The 17,992-nt window shown below is 53.8% G+C and overlaps 1 protein-coding gene across 1 annotated transcript; it reads left to right on the forward strand.

Annotated features, from left to right (window-relative positions):
- The first annotated feature begins 1,083 nt into the window (after positions 1 to 1,083).
- On the forward strand, positions 1,084 to 16,444 carry LOC142425475 (isovaleryl-CoA dehydrogenase, mitochondrial). The gene is made up of 12 exons (XM_075530728.1): positions 1,084 to 1,274; positions 4,176 to 4,265; positions 4,476 to 4,527; positions 8,079 to 8,248; positions 11,468 to 11,561; positions 11,890 to 12,026; positions 12,563 to 12,659; positions 14,002 to 14,095; positions 14,517 to 14,598; positions 15,229 to 15,333; positions 15,427 to 15,499; positions 15,786 to 16,444. The coding sequence occupies exons 1-12, from the start codon at positions 1,122 to 1,124 to the stop codon at positions 15,917 to 15,919; spliced, it is 1,281 nt and encodes a 426-aa protein (XP_075386843.1). The 5' UTR covers positions 1,084 to 1,121; the 3' UTR covers positions 15,920 to 16,444.
- Positions 16,445 to 17,992: the final 1,548 nt, after the last annotated feature.

Here is a 17,992-nt window from a genome sequence, read left to right on the forward strand (position 1 = left end):
AGACTCTTTGTCTGCTAAGATTTCTCCTTTGAAGAAAGTGTCTCATGCTCCTTGCCGCTCACAGATTAACAGTTTATTCCTGTTTGTTTGTTGAAAAAAAAAAAGAAAGCAAATGTTTTGAGAATGATGACAGCAACAAATGTGCAAATGTGCTTGACACAATGGATGATGGATGGTGATTAGTTGTACGATCCCGCAATAAAATGATTTTTTAAAATTTTATTTATTTTTTTACATTAGGGGCTCATACAACTCTTATCACAATCCATACATATACATATACATACATCAATTGTATAAAGAACATCCGTACATTCTATGCCCTAATCATTTTCTTTCTTTTTTTTTAAATCATTTTATTGGGGCAATAAAATGATTTTAAAAGAAAGGTTTATGGTCTCGCAAACCCTATAGGGCAAGTTTCACTGTCCCACTGACCCACAGGGTCGCTGTGAGTGGGGATCCACTCGATAGCTTGGATTTGGAGTGGCGCGGGGTTAAGCGCTCCGCTGGGCTGGGGGTCGGTGAGGACACTTTGCGGGTTTGCAGACGGGTTGCTCCGCGGAAGAAAGACATGGCAGCTTGCTTCCTGAAAACCCAAGCGTGGCCACCTTAGGGCGCAGTTCCACTGGGTCGTTTCGGGAATCCCCCTTAAGGGAAGGGGGTTGGGTTTAGTGAGCTCGGTCTTAAAGCTTTGTCCCCTCTGGAAGATGGACTTCTGAAGTTGACAAGCAGGTGACTGACTAAGCTGCCATCGAGTCGATTCTGTCTGCTATCTCCACGCAGGGAAAGTAGATTTCGAATTCGAAAGGAAAACGCACTTCTCTTGCTTTTCTACCCTGAGAGCACCCAGTCGCGGAAGGCGGCGCGCGGAGCCCGCTCCCGGACACACCGCCCACCGCAGGGCAGGGGGCTGCGGGGGCCCTGGCGGGGGAGGGGGTGATCCCCCGGACCCCCGATTGGTTTGGGCGGCGGCCAATGGCAGGGCGGCCTTCCGCGAGCAGCGAGCGCTGATTGGCTGCTCGAGACCCACCCCCCTCCCGGGTTGGCCCGCGCGGCGCAGCCAGTGATTGGTGCCGTCGCGGTTCGCGAGTAGCTCCAGCTCTGGCTGCCGGGCGGAGATGGCGACTGCGGCTTGGCGTCTGGGCTCCTCGGTCACCAAGTGGAGGCTCAGGCCCCTGGTGGCTCCGCTCGCGCGTCTCGCTTCCCAGCGGGCCCTCTCGGTGCTGCCCGTCGACGATGCGATCAATGGGCTAAACGAGGAACAGAAGCAGGTAGGGAGATGGACCCTCCTCCCCGAAGGCCTCCTGCCTAGGCCACTCCGGCCTGGCTGACCTCGCTTGGCTCAGCCGTGACGGGCGTCCCGGGGACTCACTCGCTGGCTTCAACCGCCTGTGTGGAGCATGACTTGGTGGGTGCCGGGGTGGGGCCGAGATAAGCGAAGAAAGCTGCTGGGAACGGGTGGTGCCCGGAGGACCCGACTGGCAGTAGCCGCGGGCGCTGGCAACCCCAGCCAGTCTGGCCTGGACCCACTCAGGTTAGGGCCGCGTGTGAAGCGTACAACAGCTTCGTAGGGCTTTAAGGGCGTGACCTTTCAGGGGCAGATCGCTCAGGGCTTTCTCCTGAGGCACGTTTGGAGTGGGCTTGATGAATTAGTTCGTAATTGAGCACTTAACCATTTGGGCCACCTAGGGACTCCTGAAGGTGGCAGAAGGGTCTTTAAGCAGCATGAAAGCCCCTTCTACCTGAACACTCACTGGCTACGGTTCAGTTTCCTAAACCTGGTTGACCATGATCACCAGGGAACCCTTTTGGCTCACACCCCTGGTAAGGTTCCAAAACGCACCCAAGACCTGCTGTTTATCATTAGCCCACTGTATGGAAGCACAGAGCGTGACAAGAAATGGCAATGAAATGTGTGTTTGCTCATGGCACTCACTGGTCCCGGGGCTTTCCTGAAGCGGGAGCTCTGCTCCCACAGGAGAGTGGGTAGGCAGCCCAAGAATTCCTAAGTCGTTAGTTATGTGAGCCTTTCATGAGCTTTTGACCAAAACCAAACCTCTGTCGCTGAGTCGATTCCAACTCACAGCGGCCCCCAGGACAGAATAGAATTGCTCCATAGGGTTTCCCAGGCTAGATTCTTTACTCAAGCAGACTGCCCTATCTTTCTATGGACAAGCAGCTGGCAGATTCAAATTGTAGACCTTGCGACAGAGTACTTTAATCATTGTACCACCAGGCCTTCTTGCACCTCAATTAACTCAAAAGGCCACAACACTGCCATGGAATCGATGCCGACTCATAGCCACCCTGTAGGACAGGGTAGAACTGCAACCGTGCGTGTCCGAGGCTGGAACTCTTTTGCGAAGGTACTGCCATGGAGTCGATGCTGCTCACCGCAACCCTGCAAGTCAAGATGGTACTGCCCCTTTGTGTTTCCAATACTGTAACTCATTACCCGAGTAGAAAGCCTCATCATTCTCCCACCTGACAGCCATGGTTTCGAACTGTTGACCTTGCAGTTATCAGCCCAATTCTGCACCTCTCAGCCACCCAGGCCTCCTGCATTAGTCCACCTTTGATCAGGGGATTAAAGTCCACACCAGCTAACAGGAAAATGCGTACATACCTGAGCCGGTTTTAAGAAGTGGAATGAATCCATGATGCTCACCTTCCTGGCACAATCATTGAAGACAAATGGCTGCATAACCAAATGTGGCGAAGAAAGCTGATGGTGCCTGGTTAACAATAGATACAGTGTCTGCTGTCTTAAAGGCTTGAAGGTAAACAAGAGGCCACCTAGTTCAGAAGCAACAAAGCCCACATAGAAGAAGCACACCAGCCTGCGTGATCTCAAGGTGTCGATGGGTCAGATATGAAGCATCAAAGAACAAAAAATCCTATCATTGTGAATAAGGGGGAGTGCGGAGTGGAGACCCAAAGACCATCTGTAGGCAACTGGACACCCCGTTGCACAAAGGTCTTGGGGAGCAGCGAGCCAGTCAGGGTGCAGTGTAGCAACGATGAAACATACAACTTTCTTCCAATTCTGTAATGTTTCCTCACCCCTACACCATCATGATCCCAATTCTACCTTACAAATCCAGCTAGATCAGAGGATGTACACTGGTACATAGAAGAACTAGAAACAGGGAATCTGGAACACATAAACCTCTCAGGGTCAATAATGAGAGTAGTGATACCAGGAAGGTGGAAGAAAAGTGGGGTGGAAGGGGAAAATTGATCCCAAGGATCTACACACATAACCCTCTCCCTGGGGGACAGACAACAGAAAAGTGATGTAAGGGAGACAGACGTCAGGCAGTGTTAAGACATGACAAAAAAATAACAGTTTATAAATTATCAAGGGTTCGGTGATGGAGGGGGGAAATGAGCCGATTACAAGGGCTCAAGTAGAAAGCAAATATTTTGAGAATGATGAGGGCAACAAATGTGCAAATGTGCTTGACACGATGGATGGATGGATGGATGGATTGTGATGACTTGTATGAGCCCCCACTAAAGTGATTTTTCTCTTTAAAGTGAAATGAAAAGATGGTGACATTTCCCTCACAGCATTTTTTAAATACCCCGTTATAAAAAGCTTATGTGCTCTTTTATATCCTTTTGCTTTCTGCCACCCTTGGCGGCACAGTTGGGTGAGTATGGGTCTGTAACTTGCAAGGCCAGCGCTTAAAGCAACGAACTCCGGAGAGATGTTTGCAAAGGGCAGCGCCTTTCCTGGGTCAGAACCACTCGACAGCAGTAAGTCACTCTCTGCTCCTGGCCAACAAATGAGCACCGAGGCTGACAACTGGGCCCTGGCTGTGGATTGTCTCCTTTGGCTTTGGTGACTCCTTATCCAAACAGCTCTGGGGCAGAAGAATCCGACTGCCAGCAATGAAAGGCAGAGGCTGGACTGCAGAGGGGGAGGTGCGAAAGGTACTGGCAAGGCTGGAAGGCCACCAGGGCTGGGCTCATGCAGGGTCTCCTGGGCCTGGCCAGAGGCTTAGCTTGTTTTCTTATGCCTTCAAGGGGAAGAAGCTGAATTGTTTTTTGTAAGGGGAGAGAGGAAGTCCACCTCTTTCCCCTAGTGGGCACTGGTGGTGGTGGGCAGGTTTCCGTGGCAAGAATGTACTGGTTTTAGCGCCATTGACCAACCCCTTTCTTTCTAGCTTCGCCAAACCATGGTTAAGTTCCTTCAGGAGCACTTGGCCCCCAAAGCCCAGGAGATTGATCAGAACAACGAGTTCAAGAACCTTCGAGTGAGTCACGAGGCCCAGGTCTGGGAGCAGCGAGGCAGTGTGTGGGCACTTGACTGTTGAAGAACGGCTTTGCGGCCTGAGGGGCTGAATCTTTGGAAGGGGAGCCCTTCCTGAGAACAGAACCCTTGTCCCTGAAGCAGCTAAGTCATTTTGCTCCAAGTAGGCCAGGCCACGGCCAGGTGCCCTCTAACATCTCACCTCTGTCAACAGGAGTTTTGGAAGCAGCTGGGGGACCTGGGCGTCTTGGGCATCACAGCCCCTGGTGAGTATGGTTCTTTAGTTAAGGTGGAGAACTTTGCTGCGGGGCCCTCTGGCTGCTGATTGGTCTGTTCTGGTGCTGCGTGAGGCTGAGAATTTGCATTCTTGCCCCAGAACCCCTCAGCTGAACAAGAAGTCTGGATTCATGGAGGCTGGGGACCTTACGAAAGGATAGAATTCGATACATTGTATCTAGGGTGACAGAACAAATTCTCCAGAGTGGCTGAAGAAGCAGAGTTCTGTAGGGGAGGGCCTGGTTTCCAGAAGCAGCAGGGAAGGGAAGAGAAGTGAAGCTCAGGCTCCCAGAAACCCAGTGTCCCCCTCGTTGACTGTCAGTCAGACCACCGAAGAGTAAACTCAGAATCCCACAGCCGCCAAGCTGGTGCCATCTCACAGTGACCTGTGGGAAACAGAGGCACGGGAGGAGCGTGTATGCGATGAATTCTTTAATCTCATGTTCTAGGAAGCCTGCAGGCCAGGATTCTGGGTGGAGGGAGGCCTTTGCACCTGTGAGTGAGTGATGACTCCCAATCACATTCTCATAACTAAAATAATCCCCACAATATTCCTCCCATAATAGTGCTAACCTTAAAGTTACCTCTTAAAAGCACATGGCTGATTTCTCTGGCCAGCAGATCTCTAGGGGCAGACACGTTGCTGTTGTTCTCACTGCCCCCCTCACGTGCCCCCAGCACTGGTGTTAGCTGATTCCTCCAATGAACTTAGGGGCCTCGAGGGATAAAGGTACAGCCCACTTTGTGGTTCCTTGTAACTAAAGGGGCTTGCATGCCCCAAGGACATATAAGGCAGGGGTCCTCAACCTTTTTAAACGGGCCAGTTCACTGTCCCTCAGACCCGTTGGAGGGCCAGACTGTAGTTTTGGTTTTTTTTAATTGTTAACAAATTCCTATGCACACTGCACATACCTTATTTTGAAGTAAAAAAACAAATGGGGCAAAAACACCCGGCGGGCCAGATAAATGTCCTATATCTATATCCTTCACTTGGATCACAGCAAACCAGATGCACGGCTGCTGAATACTGCCTGTTGGATTTGTTGGAGAGGCTGGAAAACTTTGCCTGAAGGGCGTGTCCTAGCAACCCAGTGTCACTGTCTTCCATGAGCTCTGTCTCCTCCACAGCTCCTGGACAGGGCCACTCAGATGAGGCTGTGGCCTTCCTTGGCCTGCAGCTTGGACCTGCAGCTCATTAGGCAGCAGTGGCGGAGGTGGGTTGGGGAAGTCAGCCCCCTGTGGGTCTTAAGTCCGTGTTTCCAAAAGGGCAAAGGCAGGGCGCTGGGGGCCTCGGTTTAGAGGTTGATCTGAAGCAGACACCCACTGCAGGCCTGGCCTCCAGGTACCCAGTCAGGAGAGAAAGCCGGGCCTCCCAGCCCAGGACTGGATGCCCAAGTTCACTCTGGGCACCAGAGCGAGGGGACACTTATGTGCCTCCCCTCACACCCTCATCACCTGGAGCTGTCGGTGGAGCCCGACGCCCTTCAGCCCCTGTTCGCCAACGTCCAGCTGTGCTCAGAGTGTTCATGGCAGAGGCTCAGACGTAGATCTCCAGGCCTTTCTTTTGAGGAGCCTCCACATGGACTCGAACCTCCAACCTTTGGGTCAGCGGCTGGAGGATGTGAACTGTTCACACCGCCCAGAGACTCCACTTGGATGGCAGATTGCTTCTAAGATTGTAATTGGTCTGAGAAAGGTATGTCGTGAGAGTAGGCTTTCCTTGGCTAAGTCGGGTGTGACCTAAGTCCATGACCTCTCCCCCACCCCCACCCCAAGTTTCATTCTGATTGCCTTTCATGACCAGAAGTCATCACATTGAAATCTAGAGGTAAACAGCTGAGAACAGTGAACATGAGCACGTTGCGTGCTGTTAGCACTTCACCCTACACCTTGCTCGGGACGCTGTGGTGGTTCCACTGGAGGACGGAACAACACGCGCCCTCGCGGTTCTCGGGCTCGAGCCCGTTCTTGCTAAGGGTAATATACACTGAAGGAACTCAAACGGCTGTCTTTCTCACGAGCCTTTCAAAGCTTTGCGACACACACATGAGTTGAGTGGGTAATTGGAAACTTGTGTGCATGATCACAATTAACTGAGCTCATCCGAACGTGGGGCCCAGCCAGGTCGGGTCCCGCCCCCGCCCCCGCCATGCACCGTGGCTCGGGAACCAGAAGTTTAGTTGAGTGGCGTTTAGCACATGGCTCTTGTGGTTGGACCGCCCTCACTAACCTGACTGTTTTCCGTACCTTTACCAGGCGTTCAGTGCTTGAACTTAGCAGGGAACTTGTGAAAAGCACACTGGTCAGGTGGCAGTTGTTAATGTAAGGAGGAAACGGTTAGAAATCAGAAAACCCTCTCCAGGGCCCACTTGGAAAGACAGGTAGCTGAGCGTCAGTTTTGCAGAACTGGTGCTTCTGCTCTGAGCCCCTGTGGGTGTCCTGGTGGCCTAGTGGGTTACCTACCGGGCTGCTAGCCAACGAGGCAACAGTTTGAAACCACAGCTGCTCCCGGGAGAAAGGTGAAGCTTTCTCTTCCTGGGCGGGCTTGCTGTCTTGGAAACCGGCAGGGACAGCTGTACTCCATCCTGTAGGGCCGCCATGAGTCAGGACAGGCTCCTTGGCAGGGAGTGCTTTTCAAAGTGCCCTGGTGGCTTCATGGGTCAGGTTCCGGGCTGACAACCACAAACAAGATCAGCAATTCAAACCCACCAGCCCAAGAGGGTTTCTGCTCCACGAACCCATAAAGCATGCCAGCCCACAGGGGCAGGTCTGCTCTGTCCTATAGGGTCTTTCTGTGCGTCAGAACGGAACTGATGCCAGTGTGTGTTGGGGTTTATGAATGGGCTTTCATCCCAGGAGGTGTGGCATCCGACCACCTTTCCTGGAGCCTAGGGCGGGCACCCATCTCAGTAAGCATGAGCCTTTGCCAGGTCCACCCATACAGATTGTGAGGATGAAGGGTTAGGTACAGGGTCCCATTGCCAATTAACCTTCAGACCAGCTGCCAAGGAACAAGCTTACCTGTTTATGGGGAATCCTGAAACTCCTTTCTGCCTCTGCACAGCGCACCCCGAGATGTTCTCTTGGGATGTGGCTCCCCTATCCCTTTCTGCAGGCCTGCGTTTCTGAGTCCAGGCTCAGGCTATGAAAAGCTCTCCTCTCTGCCTTGCTCACACCCGGCCTTTGTTTTGCATCCGTTCTAGTCTTTGGGGTTCCTCCTAGTGGTGTTTCTCTGTTAAGCCCCAGGTCCCCTTCTCTTCCTCCCCTGCCACTGTGCGCTGAGAGCTTTCTGAACAGTAGGGGCACCTTGCTGCGTGCAGAGCTGTGTCCTGGATAAAGACGGGTCGCAACAACTCTCCCTGGTGTTTAGGACCCTGTTCTGCGGTCTTGTAAGCCGCGTTCATGTCATCTCCGCCTGGCTGCCGGCCTGGCTAAAAGTACTCTGGAATAGGTGTCGCGTGGATATTTGTTTTCTGCTAAGATTCGGTTCTTAATTAATCTCTGCGGCTCTTTCCTCCCCGCTGCACCCCCGCTACCCCAGCTCAGTACGGCGGCTCTGGGCTGGGGTACCTGGAGCATGTGCTGGTGATGGAAGAGATATCCCGAGCATCGGCAGCAGTGGGGCTCAGCTACGGTGCCCACTCCAACCTCTGCATCAACCAACTCGTGCGCAATGGGAATGAAGCCCAGAAGGAGAAGTACCTCCCCAAGGTGAGGAGCAGAGGGAGCACTGCGTGCTCCTCCACGGCGGCCCGCCAGCCTCTGGGAACCCTCCCTGGGGGGAGAGCCAAGCCGACTGGCTGGCCGAAGCCTGCTGCCCAGAGCCAACGACGATGAGAAAGGGTTCAGTTAAAAATAAATAAATAGAAAACGAACCCCCAGCAACCAGCTCAAAATCGGAGAAAACATTGGCAAAACAGGGAGATGGAGCTAAAGGACAGTGGCCAGATGGGAGCCTGACACTGGGTAAACTTTTACCCAAGAGATGCTAAAGTATTACTTCTCTTGAAACAAATTTAGAAATCTAGGGGCTCCATAATTTAATTAAATCACAGAAATTTCATAAATATGGGTCTTCAAAATTACAAAATGAACAAGTTTGACTTAAAACTAAAAAAAAAAATTCAAACTACGACCCAAACCCCTGGCACAGGGGTCACTGGACAACATTTGAAGAATTTACATTCCACCCACACCCCCAGCTTCCTTTGCCCTTCTCTCTCTCTCTTTCTCTTTGGTTATGTACAAATATATGAAGAGGCTTCAAAAAGTACACAGAAAAAATTCATTATCTTTTTATTCCATTTTCCCATGAACCTTTGGAGCCCCTCACACTGCCTTCCCCTGCACTCAAGGTAGTCTGTCCTTCAGTTAGAGACTTACGCCCCCCCCCCCAACTGCCCGGGAAACCATGCAAGAATGCTTCTCTCTGTTTATCAGCAGTCTGATGGGCATGTCGTTCACTTGTCATACAATGGACTGGGTTAGAGACATATTTCAGAGGGGTGGACAGTCACCCACAATTGACTTTAGGACTTTCCTTCACTCTTCTAACCATTACTAGCTCCCATTACCCCGCAACCTCCCCTGCCATCCCCGCAAGGAGCTGAGTCAGTTCCTGTCTATAGATTTGCGCACCCTGGATTGCATACAGAGAACCACACAACACGAAGCACAGAACCTCGATCCAAGTGAAGCCAGCAGATACTGGAATCCAGAGCCACTTAAAAATGGGTCAAGAGGAAAAACAAGGGATAACATGTTAAATGTTCACCTCTTATCTGTGATCAACTTTCCAATGCACTGTATCTGAGGCAAGACTATTCACATCCCTCCTCAGTGATCCAGGGGAATTCAGTAGGGGCTTAATCCTCACGGGGACTCTGCAAATGGACTTTGGCCTTTTCCCCCCTTGAACTGTAATTCATAGCCTTCTACAAACTAGGTGCTCAAAATTTAAAGCTCTAACACAATTGCCTCTTCTGCTCCTGGATTTTATTACTTATAGTCCTTGGCTCTCACAGGCTTGTATGCTCCTTCCATGTGGTCTTAGGGAGCACCTCACTTAGATGGCTGCCTGTTTTAAGCCACGCTTTAAGACCCCAGACACTATGCATTCTGGTGGCCAGGCACCATCTTTAAAATTTTTCCAGCAGTTTTATAGGCACATAATCCACATATCATACAATTGAGCATTTGGTGATGTATAACCAACCACCTCTATGCCTAAGCACCCACCCCACCCCCACCATGGTGATATCACCTTTAAACTGAGTTGTAAAATCACTATCAGTTCTAGTGTTCCCTCTCCCCAGCCTGGCACCATCTGACTTCTCCACCACCCTTCACTGGGGCACCCATATCTTCAGGGATCACTTCGTGAGGGTTTAAGTATTGAGCAAGGCCACATTGTAAGAACTAATCATTCTTAGGTTAGGAGTTAGAGCGAAGTGCAAGTTCAAAATCCTTTTGACTATCTGAAGTGTACGTATGCTCCTGGCTCACTTGAAGGCAGCGGCAGCTGGTTGAGAGATGATTTAAGCGCCCTCCTTGAGACATTTGGCAATCATAATGATTGCGAATCTAGTCAGTGATAATAGAATTTAAAGCACCATTGAGAAAATTAAAATCTACATTTATAGGAAAGCTCTTGACTAAAAGATATGGTCACTCCCCCAGGTTGAAAACTTAAGTCACTGAACATTGCTTCAGAAAGCAATAAGGGTTAATCACAAGACAAAAGTACATTCTCTAAGACAGAACTATGTCAGCAGGACTGAGACCTATCTGAAAAAGTATGAAAACAGCAAGTATATGGTAGCCTTTCAGGTCTCAATACTGGAAGAATTTGAGTGAGTGAGTGTGAGTGTGTGTGAGTGTGTGTGTGAGTGTGTGTGTGTGAGTGTGTGGCTGTGTGTGTCTGTGTGTGTGTATACACCTTCTTCCATTAGTATTCTCGCAATGTTTGTCTCCTGGTGATGACATGTCACTCAGCAGCGTGTGCTCCAGCGTTAGCCAGGCCCGGAGGGGTGTCACGGATTCATTGCTAACCTCTATCGTGGTGGAGTGCACGCGTGTACCTTCCTTTTCTGTTCTTCTCGTGATGACGTTCAGGTGCTTTCTATCATTTTGCTCTTGTAAGTAGCGTTGCTCATGGCTCGGTTCTCTGGGCCATACGAGGGGACTTAAAAAAGTTGGCAGGCAGTTCATCTGCCACAGAGTTGAAGCCCTCTCAGGTGAGTGGGATTGTTGCGTCATGTGGCATTTCTAATTTTTAAGGACGCACCACAGTTGTACAGTTGTACTAGTTTCCAGCCCCCCCCCCACCATATGTAGACATATATACACATATAAATTCTAGTCTCTCCACACCCTGGCCTGCTCTTGTTGGAAGTTTTGCCAAGACTGCTGGGATGAGATAATGTTTTGCTGTTTGGTTTGCATTTCTCAATGAACTGATAGACAAACGCATTTCTTCACCTGTTTGTTGGCCACCTGAATGTCCTCCTCATCTCAGTGTCTCTTCCTGTTTTTTGCCCATTTCTAATTGAAATCTTTTTATTGACGAGGTAGTGAAGTTTCCATAGATTTCAGAAATGAAGCCCTTGTCCTAGTCTCCATGTCAGAGCCAATGCCACACACCCACCCGCATAGTGTACGGGTTATCTTTTTGCTCTGGTGGTGAGATCTCTGCGCCCATCCCTCCCTCGATGGGCTCTATAGTTTTAGGTCTTACACTTACAGGAAGCATTTTTAAGAAACGAGAAAGGAAGAGTAACTTCTCTTGCAAAGGAGTGTCATTTTCAGCCCGTAGATGCGGAACTCCTCTCCTAGGACGACATCTAGGACTAAATCCATGCCCAGGTCAGAGAGACAAGGAGCCCTAGGGGACCCTGAAGCCCTAACAAGATTCTGGGGGTTTTCCCACAGCTGATAAGTGGGGAGTACATCGGCGCGCTGGCCATGAGTGAGCCCAATGCAGGCTCCGACGTCGTCTCCATGAAGCTGAAAGCGGAAAAGAAAGGTGAGGCCACTCGGGCGCTGAAAGGGCTGAAGTGCAGGCAGCCTTTCTCGGGCCTGAGAGCAACATAGCTCTGGTGCCATTTTGGTGAAGCACCAGCTGCTACCCAAGAGGGCAGCGCTGTGGAGCCCCCAGCCGCTCGGAGGGAGCGAGCCCTGGCACTTTGCTTCTCTAAGGGTTACAGCCTGGGGGGGTCCAAGGGGCAGCTTGCCCTGCCCTCTGAGCCCCCTTGCGTCCGAGTGGACTCCGAGGCAATGAGAGGGGCAGCACTTGGGAGTGGAGGGCCGACTGCCCCACTTGAGCCAACCGCAGCCTGCCCGGCCTCCTGCAGGGGATCATTACATCCTGAATGGCAACAAGTTCTGGATCACCAATGGCCCCGACGCAGATGTCCTGATCGTGTACGCCAAGACCGATCCGGCTGCCGTGCCAGCTTCCCGCGGCATCACCGCCTTCATCGTGGAGAAGGTGAGTGTGCTGTGTGCCTGAGACTGTGTGTGTGGGGGTGTCCCCAGAGTGTCCCCCCAGGCTTCCTGAGGGAGGGGCGGTGCCAAAGGCAGAGTCTAAGGACTCCACAGAAGACGGGGGCCACCCCCAGAGCCTGGTAAGAGGGAGTGCGAACAGGAACGGACACTTAAGTGTTCGGGGTTTAGGCTGGGTTTTCAGATCACGGGCGGCTGCGGCCGTTTTCTGGGTGGAAGAAGAAATCTGGAAAGGGAGACAGGACACAATAGTGAGGGGTGGCGGGTGTTGAGGCAGGTGACAGAGGTAGGAGGCCGCGAGTCTGGCGCTGGCCGGTAGATTTGAACGAATGTCGTCAAGGTCTGTGGTGGGATTGGGATTGGCCTGGGCTCCTGGGCCTAGAGGTTCTGGAATCGGAGTCCAGGGAAGGCCGGCCAAGCGGGGGCCTGATGGGAAGGCGGACACCTTTAGCGCCTTCTCCTTCCGTGGCCCTCTTGGGAGGGCTCGTCTGTCAGCAGGACCACCTTTTGTCTCCTGTGAAGGGCATGCCTGGCTTCAGCACCTCCCAGAAGCTGGACAAGCTGGGGATGCGGGGCTCCAACACCTGTGAGCTGGTCTTTGAGAACTGCAAGATTCCCGGTGAGTGTGTCTGAGAGTGGGCCTCAGGGCTGACCTCACACCTTCACTGAGGACTGAGACCCAAGGCGCCACCCGCTGAAGCCTGCTCCGGGCCTCCGACATGGGCCGCGAGACACCCCCTTGGTCTGCAATCCCCAGAAATATGCCTTACCTGCAGGGAGGTCGGGGGGGGGGGGGCGCTCGGTGGCTGTTGGATTCTGGGCAGTTTTGTGTCCTTACGTGATTGCCCATAGCTCCCCTTGTCCTGGCTGACAGCTTCTCATCAGCACCAAATGGCCTGTGTCCTGAACAGACTCGCCCTGGGGGAGATCACATTGGCTCTGAACAGCCTGAGCCTGGTGGGACAACCCGTGCTTACTCTGTGTGTACATATATGCAAAGAGCTAAAGTGCCCCCCTCACCCCCTGCTGTGTATGCGCTGACCAGTGCATCCCGGCCACAGGGAGGTCTCTGACCTGAGCCTTAGCTGTCGCCATCCAAGTTGATTACTGTGATCCTGCTGGTGCAGTAGTTACGTGCTGGACTGCGATCCACGTGGTTGGCAGTTTGAAGCCATCAGCAGCTCAGAGGGAGAAAGACTGGGCTTTCTATTCTCATAAATAGTTAAAGTCTCAGAAACCCCCAGGGTTCACCCTGACTCGATGGCAGTGTGTTTGGTTCGGTTTTATGGCTGTCAGAGGTTACATGACGACTTCCCTGGCCATCTGCGTCCAGAGCACTCCAGCTGCCGGGTCACTGGGTTCTTTGAAGGGTGGCAGCTGACATGTTGGGTCACTGAACAGAGGTGATGGCTATATGGACATGGGGAGCAAATTTCTCAAGCTGGTGGCTGCCAGCACTGGCTCATGGGAAATGTGCCCCAAGACAGAAATGTCTCCCAGATGCTCAGTCTGAACCTCTCATGGCTGCTGGGCGGGGCAGGGCTGACGTGTGTGTGTGTGTGTGTGTGTGTGTATGTGTGTCCCGGGAGCTCACAGAAGGAGCAGGATGTGAGAGAGTGAGTGTCTCAATTACAGCAATGGTTCACTGGCGACGTTTAACAAGAAAACGAGCAATGAACTAAGGAGGGGTATGGTGTCTTCCAGACCACACCAGCTTCATCTGTGTCCCCTCCCCGCAGTGCAGGAGGGGGAGGGGAAGATGGAACCACTCGGTTGGCCGGTCTGGCCTCTGGTGGGAGGATACGTGTCTGACCTGACACGAGGTCAATTTGATCATCTCCTATCCCCAGAACCCTAGTTGAAAGTCAGGTTCACAGTGTTTCAGTACCAAGCCGGGGACCTTTTATGAAGGGGCGGAGGGTGTGGACAGCCCTAGCCCCTGACCTGCCCTTGCCCCGCAGCGCTCAACATCCTGGGCCACCTGAGTAAGGGTGTGTACGTGCTGATGAGCGGACTGGACCTAGAGCGGCTGGTGCTGTCCGGTGGGCCCATCGGGTGAGTGGGCGCCAGCCCGAGCAGCAGCAGTCTTCCCCTCCCCTCCCCCACCTCGTGGGGCCCAAGGCAGCCACCACCCAGCCTGGTGCTCCATCCTTCATTCTTCACCCAGAAGAGAATCCCCCTCGGTGCTGGAGCTGCGCCCTAGGGAGCAACACTGTGCAGTGCCTGCGTTAGTCTAAGTGCTGCACCCCCACCCCGCACAGGCCCTGCGACCCCACGCCCAGTCTCAAGAGGCAGGGGAAGAGGACAGGGCAGGCAGTTGGGACCCTAGTGGGCAGTGGAGGACGAGTTTCTTACACTCTTAGTTGCGTGTCCTCCCCGGGGCTCTGATTCCTCAGCTAGCTGACGCCCCCCCAGACCTCCCGCACCAGCCTTTTGCTGTCAGCTGGCTCCTTCCCATGCCTGTCTCCTCCGACAGGCTCATGCAGGCCGTCCTCGACCACACGATCCCCTACCTTCACGTGAGGGAAGCCTTTGGCCAGAAGATTGGCCACTTCCAGGTGAGAGGGGTGTTGTTGGGGTTGGCTTGCACTCACGATGGGGCTGAGAGTCTCTCAGCCGATGGATGGGGATGCAGGCCAAGTCCTGGGCGTGTGCTGCCCGTCCCTGGTGGGCTACTCTCCGGCTTCAGACTCGTTAAGGACCAGGACTAATGGCACTCGCAGACCCTGTAAGGTTGGCGGGGGGACTCAGTGACTCATTGAACTGCCCTCCTCCCCTCCACTGACTCATTGGGAGTGGGTCGCCAGGCCTCTTTTCTGAGGCGCCTTTCGGTGGGATGAGTAACTAGGGGTTCCGTTAGTATAAGGGCTTGTGCTGCCCAGGTGAGGCAGAGTTGGGGGGAGCAGCGTGGCAGGAAATGAGGATTGTGGTGGGCGGTCCCGCAGGACAGTGCTCTGCAGCGACAGCGAGGACCACTTCAGAGTCCACCATGAAACAGCAGCCCTCTGGCCTAGCTGCCAGCCGGGCCACCTGCCACCTCAGCCTACAAAGGTCCCACCCCCAGCCACGGTGGGTGGTGGGTCGCTGAAGCTGGCTGTGGCTCTAATGAGGCGGTGTGGTGTGCTCAGAGAGTTAAACAGCTGCAGTATATTGACACGATAACACCCCTCCCACCTCCCTGTGCCCAGTTGATGCAGGCGAAGATGGCTGACATGTACACCCGGCTCATGGCCTGTCGGCAGTATGTCTACAATGTTGCCAAGGCCTGCGACGAGGGTCACTGCACCCCCAAGGTAAGGGCAGAGGGCAGAGAGGGCACGGCTGGCCGACTGCCCAGTCCAGGCGGGGCTGCTGACCTCCAGCCTACTTCCCTACCCCCACCCTAGGACTGCGCAGCCGTGATCCTTTACTCCGCCGAGTGCGCCACGCAGGTGGCCCTGGATGGCATTCAGTGTTTCGGTGAGTGGCCCCGTGCCCACCCTGCCCCGCTGTGTGGGCACCAATCATGGGATGCAGCCATAGCTGAGCAGGAGCCTTTAGGCACCTTCTGCCCCGCCCCACTGAGTAGGACAGGACCCCTTGTCCCCCACCCCCTCCTCAGGTATTCCTTGGGCCCCTTGCTGCCAGCTGCTGCAGTTTTGTTTGTTTTGTTTTGGTGTCCCTGGCTGGCTGCCCCTGCTTCCTTTGCCCGCCCCCCCCCCCCACTGCTCCTGTTCAATTTTCTCTGCCTGCACCCCGGCTGCAGGTGGCAACGGCTACATCAACGACTTCCCCATGGGCCGCTTTCTGCGAGATGCCAAGCTCTACGAGATTGGGGCTGGGACCAGTGAGGTCAGGCGGCTGATCATCGGCAGGGCCTTCAACGCTGACTTCCGCTAGCCCCCGGGCCCTTCCCTCCGGGCCCTTCCTCAGCACCTCGAGGCCTTTCTTTGGACTTGGAGACCTGGCAGCTCTCCCACCCTGCCCAAGGCAGCCCTGCAGACCTCCGCCCTCTGACCAGCCCAGAAAAGCACACAGCTACTCCAAGCGGATTCAGCAGGAAGCATGGCTTTCCTGGGAACGGTTGGGATAGGTTTGGGTGACTCTGCGTCCCTTCTAGGCCCTTTCTGGGCCTGATGCCACCTCCTCCAGAGCTGGCATCTGGGGGCAGGCTGTAACAGTCTTTTTTAGGCTGGAGGCCAAGCAGAAGGCCCAGGGCCACAGGTCACTGGAAGCCGCCTACCCAGCGGGATCGGGCTCTGAGTGTCAGCGTGCTGTCGTTGGGCCTAGCACTCCCCCCTCTCACCCTGGGCCCTCTTGGTTTTCTTGTGGACATTTGTGACTCCTGCCCCACACTAGGCTGAAGATGCCTTTCCCATCCTCTAGACTCGGGAAAGAAAAACCCATGTGGCCCGTTTCCATGTTGCAGTATGTCATTGTTTCTTTTTTTCTGAGAGTTCAGGGAGCCTGCTCCCTCTCCCTGTGGCCCGTGACAGGGACTCCTTTTCTGGGTTGAAATCTCACCTCCTGGCAGGCACTTGGAGAACAGGTTATTGAAAGACACCTGTGCCGCTGCTCCCATCCCCCCACCTTGCCGGGGCAGGGACGGTGCGGGTGAAGAGCGGCTGTGACAGGCCGCCCTCAGAGCCCTCCTTGTGGGTCAGCCCATGGGCACTGTGGAGTCTTGGTCACAGGGCTGGCTGGCTCAGCTCCAGCAGAGACCGCTGGCTTACACCCAATGGGTAAGTTTGTTAAAGCTGCCCCTGCCGTTGTGTGCCAGCCATAATGTGAGCCGGTGTTTGGGGAGAACAGTCGCCGTGCTCTGCCTGCACCTGCGGCCGGCTCGGGGTGTGCGTTGGAAACAGACACTCCAGAGTGGAGTTCTGAACCGGAGGAGCATATCCCCCAGTTCTTCAGAGATCAAGAGAAATGCCTCCGCAGGGTGAGGACAAGCAGGATCCAGGTCCTGCTCACTGCCCTCAAGTCAAGGCCGACTCCCAGCAGCCCCAAAGACAGGGTAGATCTGCCGGTGGGTTTCAGGGACTGTCACTGTCACGGAGTAGAAAGCCTCGGCTTTCTCCCTCAGAGCGGCTGATGGTTTCAAACTGCCGACCTTGCAGTTAAAAGCACAACGTGTAACCTGCTAAGCCACCAGATCTCACTGTGGCAAAAACAAGGGTGTTCTGAGGAGGCCAGCCTGGAATCCCCCTGCCTAGTAGCCTGGTGGGAGACTGCGAGTTTGGGCCCACCTAAGTACTGGAGAGGGAACTGGTTTTTTATGCACCCAGCCCAGCAGCACCTGGTCCTGGCCTGGAGCCAAGAGCTGACCCCAGCTTCTGACCAACACCAGTCCACGCCCCCCAAAGCCATCCCATAGTGTTCCCCCAGACCTCTGCTGTGCTGGAGATGGGGGGGTTAGAGGGCAGCTGGAACAGCTGTGACAGTGGGACTCTCCCAGTGGTGCCGGCTGCCGAGACCGGCAGTTTGAAGTATGTGAGTTTGTCTCAGATGCGGTCTGGGAAGCGAGAAACGCTGAGACATAAGGGAGCTTCCAGAAGTTCATGGAAAACAATAGAATTAAAAGTCATGGAATTTAAAAAAAAAAAAGTCATGGAATTAACCCCCACAAACATGTAATAAAAGTACATGCATGAGCCTGCGCCTGGAATGGAAGCCCAGGGAGTACTGCTTCGATCCTGTGGGGACTGTCCATTGTTAACACTCATTGGGGGGACAGATCCCTACAGGACCAGTTACAAGAACTCTACACAGCCTGGGGCTGCAGCCTCTCCTGTCCCACCGTGTCCTGACTGCCCAGTGGGATGGCAGCAGAATTTAGGGGGGCGATGTCTCACCAAGTGTGGGCTGGGCACCACCTTTTCAGCATTTGGCAAATGGTTAAGGTACATGGGGTTCCATTGCATAGGGGACCCTACGTCCAACAGAACAAGGCATGGCCTGGTCCTACATCTT

This window comes from Tenrec ecaudatus, chromosome 14 (genome assembly GCF_050624435.1).
Source record: "Tenrec ecaudatus isolate mTenEca1 chromosome 14, mTenEca1.hap1, whole genome shotgun sequence".
NCBI lineage: Eukaryota > Metazoa > Chordata > Mammalia > Afrosoricida > Tenrecidae > Tenrec > Tenrec ecaudatus.